The sequence below is a fragment of the Delphinus delphis genome, chromosome 11, assembly GCF_949987515.2.
Source record: "Delphinus delphis chromosome 11, mDelDel1.2, whole genome shotgun sequence".
In the NCBI taxonomy this organism is placed as follows: Eukaryota; Metazoa; Chordata; class Mammalia; order Artiodactyla; family Delphinidae; genus Delphinus; species Delphinus delphis.
This window is the reverse complement of record NC_082693.1, coordinates 82,212,678-82,223,531: the sequence shown is the minus strand read 5'-3', so window position 1 is coordinate 82,223,531 and position 10,854 is coordinate 82,212,678. Positions and strand designations below refer to the sequence as shown.

Sequence of the window (10,854 nt, the reverse complement as noted above, 5' to 3'; positions counted from 1 at the left end):
ATGCATGCACACACCCCTGGTTAAAAATAGTTAAGCCTAATGAACATGCCATTTCTTCAAAGAGCAGGCCTACCTCCAAAGCCTTCCTCTTTTTCCGGAGTGCCCTTTTCTCAGTAGCCTGTTTCTGTACAGAGGCAAACACTAAGGAGAAGCTCTCGAGCCCAACCAGCTTTTTCAGTAATTCTATGATTTCCTGGGATAGATTCTTCAGCGAAGGATCTAATCACGCACACAATAATAATCAGAAACACGTAGGGAAGGACACATTTGAATATGTAGAAAATTAACAACACACAAAATTTAAACTCCTGAGGCTTTATCACTTTTATCATTTCAACATTAAACACTGATCTGAAACTAGCCTCTTTGTTGCTGAGATGGGAGAACAAGCAGAAGTGCTGGACACAGCACTCTGAGCCACACCTCATCCAGGATGCAGCAAGAGATCAGAGACCATGAAGCAACTTCCCAAGGGAATCTGGGCTCAGAAGACATCAAAGTAATTTGAGAACTTGACAAATGTTTTGGGTTACCTTTATTAACCTGCTCAGCTCTCTGCAGATAGGGGCAAAGAAAGGTAATTGTGTTTCTCTAATTCCCGGGTCATAGAGGCTTGGCGCTGGCTGTAACCTCTTTTTGGATCAAAGACTCCTTTGAGAAGCTGACAAAAAGCCATATTCTCCCACCCTTCCCTGCCTCCTCTCTCCCAAATGCAAAGAGTCGAGGATTTCTGCATTCAATTTCAGGAAAGCTCATGACACCTACTGTAGATTGCAAGTTTCTTGAAGATGAGGATTGGGCCTTTTCCACCGCTGAACCCTTATTTAGATGCTCAATAAATGTTGGCTGGGAACCACAGTCAACCTGACCTCTAAGAAGGAAACTCTCTCTCCAGGCTGTAGGACTAAAACAGCTTCTATTTTGACATTCACTTCATTTTTGTTTTTAAAATTCTTAACATCCACTTTCTTTCCAACCCCTAATTCCCACTTTTCCAACCCCTCTCTTTCCAACCCCTAATTCCCACTTTTCCTAATATCATGTACCAAAGGTACCAAATGTACCAAATGTACCAGGCAAGAAAAAAAAATTGGAAAATTTAAAATATTTGAACTAAAAACTATTTCATATTTTTGCCTTGTAATTTTTGAGAATATAATAACATTTGTTCATTATTTTTCACAGCACTATGAGGTTTAGAACCACCCCAAGTTATTTTTCTTTGAATATTTAATCTATGCTTAGCAGTAAAACATCATCTTTTAGGAGAGAAACGTTCACTCTTAGACACAAGAAAGCATATAGGAGAGAAGACAGTTAAAAATAACACAAATATGCCTTATTTGCTTGCTGTTAATTGTCTTGATACCTAGCAAGTTTTCTTTCTTAAACTCTGGCAGAGAGGGAGGACAGAAAGGAAGAAGGAAGCATTCAGGAGAGAAGACAGGAATCCTAACATGCAAGTATTCAGAAGAGAGGCCGCAGAATTACCCTGGTCCGAATAGGTGCTGTTCAGTTCTCGGAACAAAGGAGCTATGATCACTGGGAGGTACGGCTTCACCTTGTCTACTCCAAGATCCATTGCTACAGCTCCGAGAAACTTAAAGATGCATGTTCTCTGAAAGCACAGATCATTTTTCTTTTATACTTGCAGCTACACAGAGTTAATTTAGAAAACAAGGTCTATTTCAGGGCAGATGTTATTGCTGCAGTTCTGGGTTCAAAAGTTCCTAGGGACTTAGGAGGATAACTAAAACCATTAAAATACTTAAAAAAAAAAAAAGACTACTTTCAGTCATTTTGCACATGCATCGCACCTTTAACGGGTTTCTAGGTGAATAAGCAGCTTCCAGTTTTGCGATCCGGGACAACTTCCGTATCAACCACAGCAGCGTGGCTGGCTCGCTCCGCTCTTCATTCTTGTCTGCACACACCTTGTGTTCTTCCACATCCTCTCTGGCCAGGCCATCACCTAAAACTTCCTGTTCTTCCATGTCTTCTTTTATGTTACCTTGCTTATCCCCAGAATCAGGTTCCAGTAAATATAAGACTTTGGCTACGAACAACAAATTCTTAACAACCTTAAAAAAAGGGGCAGAGGGGAAGGGTAAGAATTGGATTCTGATTGTGCAGAAGCTAAAATAGGTATCCTACAATTAGAAAACAGAAAACTGGGTATTGCACTGTTAAACTGACGATCAAGCCTTTTTTTGGATTATTCTTCAGTTTACCTCTTACAGTGTGTCCAAACCTATTTCCATGTAACTTTTATCCATTTGGCCTACTTCTATTCTGTAAGGTTCCACTGAGTAAATAATTTCATTCTGGATCACCCATTTACATTTTTCAAGAGAGCTTTGATCCCCATTCCATTAAATTCCTTCATCCATCCATTCTTCACCAAAATAACAGTTTCCCTTTACTGATCCATTTACTGAGCACTGACTAGTTACCTTGTATACAGCATTCCAATTCAACTTTAAAATATCCCTATTAGGTACTATTATCAGGAGAGAAAACCAAGGCTCAGAGTTGGTAAATCTCAGCCAAAGACCAAGTGAGTGGTCAGTCAGGATTCAAAGGTCTTTAGAATTCCAGCCCAAGTTCTTAAACACTGAGCTCCTCTTTCCCGCATATACCATCTGGTCCAATTGCCCAGGGGTGATTTTTTAGTCTTATAATAATGGACCCATTTATTGAGTCCTAACTCTACAACATGCATGAAATCTCTGACGTGGGTATTTCACACCCGTTATGTGAAGGAGGAAACCAAGTTGAATTTGATTTCCTTCACCATCCGGGCAACTCTGCTAGAGGAGCTGTGTACCCAGAGTTCCCCCAAATGTGGTACTCAGAACACCACACTGTCCAAGGCTAGCCTGGCCATCAAGAGTTAATGCCAAGATTATCATTTCCTTCTGGAAGCCGGGCCTGCATGAGGACAGAACCAGATGTGGAGGCCTTTTCTCCTTGCGGCACCACTTCACACTGTTAACTCACTCTAAGATTAAGGTGAAGTAAAATCCATCATTTCTTTCAACCTGGTCTGGTACTAGTAAATCTCTTCCTACCTGTCCCGAGTTTGTATGGTTTGTCATCCTCTATTAAAACTCATATTGTGTAAGGCCCCACCCACTGTCCACCCTGGCATGATTTCTTTGGCCTCACTTTGCTGTCCATTGAATAGCTATCCATTCCCTCCCCAACCCTGCCATTTAAAAAAGTGAGAGAAGTATCAGTGTTCATGGCATGCCACCTGAGATCACTCTTCAGATACAACATTCACCTAGTTTCTACTGCCCCGTCCCTTAATCTGCATTGCTCCGTTGTTCATAATGGCTCACAAGAGACGTGGTCAAGTGCTTTGCTTAGATCTAGATACCACGTCCATGTCACTTCATCATCTACCAGCCCAACTGCTCTATCAAGAGGAAAAAGTAAAATGGAGCAGTAGACCAACTATTCAAAAGCAATTCACATTTACTGCATATTTACAAATGCTTTCTTCTCCATATTTTACTTAGAATTAAATTTTATATGAAACTACATAAAGCTTTTTAGTGATGGAATCATTCATCTGCCTTCTGTTAAGGACAGACAATTCTCAGACCACACTGTAGCATGAACATTATTGGTTTCTCTTTCGCTTCCAGGGATAAGGGAAGGAAATTCAATATTACAGTTTAATATAAAAACAATCAATCAGGGACTTCCCTGGCGGCACAGTGGTTAAGACCCCCCTGCCAATGCAGGGGACACAGGTTCGAGCCCTGGTCTGGGAAGATCCCACATGCTGCGGAGCAACTAAGCCCACAACTACTGAGCCTGTGCTCTAGAGCCCGCGCGCCACAACTACTGAGCCCGCGTGCCTAGAGCCTGTGCTCTGCAACAAAGACAAGACACCACAATGAGAAGCCCGCGCACCACAATGAAGAGTAGCCCCCGCTCGCCTCAGCTAGAGAAAGCCCGCGCACAGCAAGAAGACCCAACGCAGGCAAAAATAAAATAAATAAATAAAAATAAATAAATTAATTAAAAGAACCACAAAAATCAATCATTGTCCTTCAAAGCTTCAGTTGCAACGTGGAGTAGATATGTTAAAACCGATGATGAAAAAGATAAACAGCCAGCTTCCCACTGTATCATCTTTTTTGGGAATTTTAAACGGAGCCAGGAGTAATCCCAGTATGGACACCAGAGTCAATTAGATACATGTGCCTAACTGAACAGGTATTTAAGTGTTTGTTTATATTTCATTTAATTCCCCAAGGTTTAACTAGGGAAAACCAAACCAAACCAAACCAAAAACCAAACCTAAGCTTATTCCTATACTGTTGGTAGAATAGGTCCCTTCTATTTAACTGGGAGGATCACAATACTTACCTGCTCTCCTAGAGACTGATCCAAGAATTTGGAGTGCAACTGATGGCAAGAGGCTAGGGAGATACTTTTCATCTGTGAAAAGAAAATGGACATTGGCAGACACAATGCAGGGTATTTCTGACTGTTTTTAAAAACTCCAAGTAACTGTAATGATACAACTAAGGTAGGAGATTTTGCTCTGAATGACCACCTGTGTAGATCTGGAGAGGGAAGGTTCATGACCAGAAATTGTGTAAATGTTCCCTTCTATTTGCCATAAGAATTTTAGCTCCAGGACATGGGGAGATATAGATCATAATCCTTTAGATTACTGGCAGACAACTTTACATTCAAATACTTTTCCCCCCCTGTTTTCTTCCCTTCCACTCTCTGCTCATTCAATGTTTATGGAGATCCCACTATAAGCCAGGCATTGTGCTAGGCACTACGAAATCGGAGACAGATAACACACGGTCCCTACCTAACATTTTCAGGAACATGATCTCATTAAGTCATCAACAAGGTTATGGAGGCAGGACAGACAGTATCTTATTTGCCAGTATTGATAAAGAAATTAAATATATAATGGAAGATAAATATGCTAAATAAGCAAATCAAAAGTCTGACTAGACCAATGGTCTAAAAATTATCTTTGAAAAATCTTGGACTTGAGGGTGACCCCTCTCTAGTTACTAACACTCCTATGGATCCACATGTGCATCAAGTTGTTGACTGTAAGAGTTTATCCCAAGGCCAAGCCCAAGACAGTTACAGGAACCAGAATGAACATCTCACGTAGATGAGGGAAGGAAAGAGTCTTAGAGAAAACTTACCTTTTGGTCAAGGTCACTTGTTAGGAAGCTGATTGCTACAGGTTCTGAGAGTTTCTTTTTAGTTTTTTTGACATTCCGTTTTCTGATAAGTTCCTCCGGTTGGCAAGAGGCAAAGAGCAATCCAAAAATCTGGGCTGCGGTGAGCCACACCCAGTTGTGCGGATGTCTCAGATGAGAGTGCACGTGACCTAAGGGAGCCAAAGCGCATCCTCAGACGTCAAGGTTTTCCTGACTCTGTGGTGGTGAGCGTGACTAATTCAGGCGTTTCTTGAGTATCTATTATGTGCTTGGATTTAGGAATCAAAGATGAACAAAATAGCCCCTGCTTCCCGGAAGTGACGTGGAGAGACTGGAAGCAACTAGAGAACCAATTCTACCATGGTAAATGATACGAGAGAGCTTTGAGTCAGCCTGAAAACAGACCAGTTTCATAAGAACTAGCTGAAGACTCAAGGAGATAAGGTAGCATTAACAACTACAATTTCTAAACTAAAATTAAGGTAAATATATACATGGGTACATATTCTTTTCTCGTAACTATTGAAATCAGTGGCTCCAAGTAGCTGACTGGAAAGGTATCATTTATTGAGGTGTTCTATGTGCCAGGCATAGGCTAAACGTGTTACACATATTACCTGATTTAGACCTCACAACAGTTCTGTGAGGTTGGAACTGTCATTCCCATTTTATAGTTCCAGAGGGAGCTAAGTAACGTGCCAAGCTGTAACAGGCAGAACCAAGCCTGGGCCCCAGCTTAATCTGGCCCCAGAGCTCATATCCTTAAACATGACCCCTTAAACTATCTTAAGGATGAGCCGTTAAAGATCATACCCTTGGGGCTTCCCTGGTGGCGCAGTGGTTGGGAGTCTGCCTGCCGATGCAGGGGACACGGGTTCGTGGCCCGGTCCGGGAAGATCCCACATGCCATGGAGCGGCTAGGCCCATGAGCCATGGCCGCTGAGCCTGCGCGTCCGGAGCCTGTGCTCCGCAACGGGAGAGGCCACAACAGCGAGAGGCCCGCGTACCACAAAAAAAAAAAAAAAAAAAGATCATACTCTTATGATACAGGGCCATTCTTCACATACCACACTTGGAAAGTACAGTAGAAAAGCCTTGTGGTAACAGACTGAAATTCTAAATGAGCCACCTCATATCTGAGTTTTAGTCTCTGCTGCTTTATTTCAGGAAGATGGTTTTACTTTGTTTTCTATATGAACCTTTGTAATTATCTCAGTGGAGCCATACCAGAGTAGGCCATATAGTAACTTAGTGACTGGATTATTTCTCATAAAATCATGAGTTCTCTTAAAACAAGTGGGTATTTAAAACATTCATTGCAATGTCTATTTCCTACTGATTAATCAAAACTAAAACGTTAAATTAAAAATTCCAGGATCTTATTTTTCATTTAAAGAAATGAATTTTACTTTATTTTATTTCATTTAAATAATATATAACTTAAATATTCCCACAGAAGTGAAACGGTTTAGTAAATTATGGCACATTTATACTATGGATTATTTAGCCATTTAAAAAGATATCTACTAAGTATGTTACAGTACTATAATATGCCTACTTAGGTATAAACAGGATATAAAAGTTTATATGGAATTATGCAACCTCAAAAAAAAACCCCTATGGTTATTTGACAAAAGGAAGACTGGATGGAAATGTATAACAAATAATCATCAAGTAGCAAGGAGGACTTTGGGAAATTTTTTCCTTTCTTTTACTCGTCCATAATTAATATTCTTTCTTATTTATAAATGAAATATATTATTTATGAGGATACATATATACATGCATATATTATTTGTTTGTTTTTTCCCCCAGAAAAAAATCTTTTCACTGTAATCAATCTGCAAGGGCCTTTTAAATCTTTTTATCATGGACTTTTCACCTGACATTATATATTTCTAAAGTGTTTAATTTTAGATTTAAATAAAAAGGAAATACTTACTCCAGATTTTACTCAGAGTCTCAGAGGGCTTGATAAGCTGAATAATATTACATCCCTTGATGAGTTTACTTATCAGTGTAAGAAAACTAAACAGAAGGCGATCTGCAGCTTTTTCTTCAGTCTCTTCCATGATCTAAAATTAGGAGGGATGTTAAATCAATTAAGACAATAATTTCAAAGTATTTGATGGACATTTTTACTCTAGGATGTACATCTATACCAGAGTTTCTCAACCTAAACACTGCTGACATTTTGGGTCAAATAATTCTTTGCTTTGGCAGGCTACCCTGTGCACTAGAGGATGTTTAGCAACATTCCTGGCCTCTACACACTAGATGACAGTAGCATCCCTCTACCCTCCAGTTGTGACAACCAAAAATGCCTCCAGACATTGCTGTCTCCTGGGGGGCTTAAGAAACTTTGATCGACATATACTATGGAAGATAACTTACTTTAATCTTCACTTTAAAAAGAAGATAGAACTACACTGAGTTCTTGCTTTTATTAATAAAAAAATTTTTGAACTCAAATATTTAATCTATTAGCTATACCACCTCAAGTAAAACTATTAAAATAAGCAAGAGTTTTACTCCCTAGCAAATAACTTACATTTGTAAAGTTTTCAGGATCAATTTCCTTTTCAATCACACGGAGAACAGTTCCAAGTCTTCTCTCAAAAGTGACTCCTTCACTTTCCACAAACAAGCCACAGATGAGGGCAGCTAGCTGTCTATTTAAGCTCTATCGAAAATAAAACCATCACAAGACAATATCAGCACAACTTGGGGAGCTGTTTCCAAAACTGTAAAATGAAGGTGGGCATGACCCTGTCCTCAGTAGTTCTTTATGATACCAGAAATCAACACAATGTGGATTTTTGGTTGCTAACATGAAAAATATAGAGAAATCTTCACCATCCAGAACAACATTAAAAAAAGTGGTATCCACTGAATAACACATTTTTTCTCATTTTTAAATTAAAAAAAAAAAGGAAAAAGTTTCAGCCCCCCGACCCCATTCTGATTTTAATACTCAAAGCCAATATTAAGTTATGACATGTGTTGTTTATATTCCACAAAGATGGGCCAGTGATGATGAGGGTAGAGTCAGCAAGTGGTTATAATTATTGGCAAAAGTTACATCCTATAAATTGTATAAGCAAAATTGGAAACAAAGATATTCATCAATGGGGATTGGTTAAGTAAATTATAATACATTCATGTAGAGTAACTGGGTGACATTGACCTTGTAGTGGGAATACAGGTGATTTCTGTTACTCTCTGTAACTTCTTATATTTTCTGAAATTTTACTGTAAGAATATATTATTAAGGTAACCCAGTAAAAACAATAAAGCTATTTGGGAAAAATTAATTCAACAATGTATAATATGTATTCTTATTTAAAGTATGAACACCAAAAGCTCAGACTTTTCTTTGCCATATGACTAAAAGCAACACTAACCTTCTTTGCCCCAAACCAGGTGGTAACCATATCGAAGAGCCAATCTTTTTTCTCAAGGCTGATTTTACTGAGTAAGGATTTGATTGCCATGGATGCCATCTTTTTACACATGGCAGAGTCATCGTTCACCATCATTAGACAAAGAGGAATAAAGAACATTCCACAGTTCTCGTGGAGCAGTCCCTGAAAGAAAACACTTATGAGCACACTCAGACTGGAATTCTCACAGATGTCTCACAAACAGAGGACCCTGGGCTCCTGGGAGCCACAGCTTGTTAACAAACACAGGGTTTGTCTTTGTGATTCACGGTACCTGAGGGAATGTGTCAAAGAGATAAGCGATCATTTCCAAGGCGGACTCTCTCCCGGTCTCATGTTCATAACTAGGGTAAGAACATTAGAAGGACTTGTTAGTAACTTTAAAATTTACCAATAATTATTTTTAAGAATTTAAAATGTTGTCTCAAGGTGCCAGTCTATTTCTTAATAAGTGGAAAAAACCTCCATTTTCCCAATTTTAATACATGTACTTACCATGCTACTATGCAGTTGTAAATGTAATTTTGTTAGATTTTTACTGTTCTCCTAAGTGGACTCTAATGACAATCGATGGTCAGAGTGAACTGAAAAGCAGCTTGCAGAACTGCTATATGAAGCCATGCACAATGCTTGACAGTCAAGTCAGTGATTCATAGGATAGCATCCTCAAAGAATGTGCCATTACATTTCGGCTTTGTTCTTTTCAAGACAGTCCACACACTGAAAGGAGAGAAGAACCTACCCCACTGCCTTGTGTAGTTTATGGCTTCAACTTACTTCAGTTGAGCGAGCATGAATTCCAAGTTTGGTCGCAATTTGTCCCCCAGGGGATAGTCAAGAATATATTTCAGAAAAACCTAGGAACAGAAGTCACACAAGAGATTACTTGGATCCTGTCCCTCCAGGATTCCTCTTTCCTAAGCTGCTTTCTGGGACACACTGGTAGGCTACAAAGACCTTTCAGAAGGGTGATCAGTTACGTGAAGTCCACCTCTTGAGTCAATAACTGTGCCCCTCCTTTCTCCTCCCACTTCACTTCCTCAGGTCTTGCCTGATTAAGCGTCAAGTCCTGGCCCATCATTAGCATGGTTGTTCAGGGCTCCAAATCTCAGCTCACACACTGGCAGCTCATCTCTCTGATAGGAGGCTGTGGTGAACTGAGTATGGACTGTGGTTCAACCCTGTATTTCCCCTGAAATAAGAATAACAATAATAGTGATAACACTACTAACTTTTTTTTTTTTTTTTTTTTTTTTTTTGCGGTACGCGGGCCTCTCACTGTTGTGGCCTCTCCCGTTGCGGAGCAACAGGCTCGGGACGCGCAGGCTCAGCGGCCATGGCTCACGGGCGCAGCTGCTCCGCGGCACGTGGGATCTTCCCGGACCGGGGCACGAACCCGTGTCCCCTGAATCGGTAGGCAGACTCTCAACCACTGCGCCACCAGGGAAGCCCAATACTACTAACTTTTGCATTTACTAACTACCTTCTTTGTGTTAAGCACTGGGTTAAGTGTTTCTTGGTTGGTTTTCATTACTTCCTTAGGAAGTAAGTAATATGATCCCATTTTGCAGATGAAGAGAATGGAGCTGGCACAGAAGGTAAGCAACTTGCTCGGTGACACTGCCAGAATCCCATGCCTAGCCTATCTGCATCCACAGGCTCTGCTTGCAAACTGCTGTATTATTCAGCTTCCTTTATTAATAAACTGTGAGAACTAAGCACATCATTTAACTTGCCAAGGCCTGTTTTTCCCCAACCATAAAACGGTGGTACTATTTCTTTTGAAGGATAGTTACAAACAGAAGTCATGTATGTAGAGTGCTGGGCGTGCAGCTAGTACTTAATAATAGCAGCTGACCCTCCTTCTTCCTAAACGAGTTAACTTTTTCTAAAGATGGCCTCTGCAGCCCAAGCCCTCCTTTAACTCCGAGTTCATATTTCCAATTCAGACCCTTCCATTTCCCGGGTTGATATGCACTCATAAGATCAGGACAAATGTATGAACATAAATCTGCTAATGTCACTCCTCTGTCTACTGATTTCACTGGCTCTTTGTTATTCTTAGAACAAAGCCCTAAATCTTTTTTTTTTTTTTTTTTGCGTTATGTGGGCCTCTCACTGTCATGGCCTCTCTCGTTGCGGAGCACAGGCTCCGGACGCGCTGGCTCAGCAGCCATGGCTTATGGGCCTAGCCGCTC

The 10,854-nt window shown here is 40.3% G+C and overlaps 1 protein-coding gene across 2 annotated transcripts in view; it reads right to left on the bottom strand.

The window, feature by feature from the left end:
• UTP20 (UTP20 small subunit processome component) overlaps positions 1-10,854 on the bottom strand; it is a 91,883-nt gene that overhangs the window by 583 nt on the left and 80,446 nt on the right. For both annotated transcript variants that reach the window (XM_060025460.1, XM_060025461.1), the window contains 10 exons: positions 9,434-9,513; positions 8,931-9,000; positions 8,618-8,800; positions 7,765-7,896; positions 7,156-7,288; positions 5,196-5,383; positions 4,384-4,455; positions 1,818-2,081; positions 1,492-1,618; positions 74-219 (listed from right to left, as the gene is read on the bottom strand). In XM_060025460.1, the coding sequence (XP_059881443.1) occupies positions 74-219; positions 1,492-1,618; positions 1,818-2,081; positions 4,384-4,455; positions 5,196-5,383; positions 7,156-7,288; positions 7,765-7,896; positions 8,618-8,800; positions 8,931-9,000; positions 9,434-9,513 (1,395 nt within the window). The remainder of the gene's footprint in view (positions 1-73; positions 220-1,491; positions 1,619-1,817; positions 2,082-4,383; positions 4,456-5,195; positions 5,384-7,155; positions 7,289-7,764; positions 7,897-8,617; positions 8,801-8,930; positions 9,001-9,433; positions 9,514-10,854) is intronic.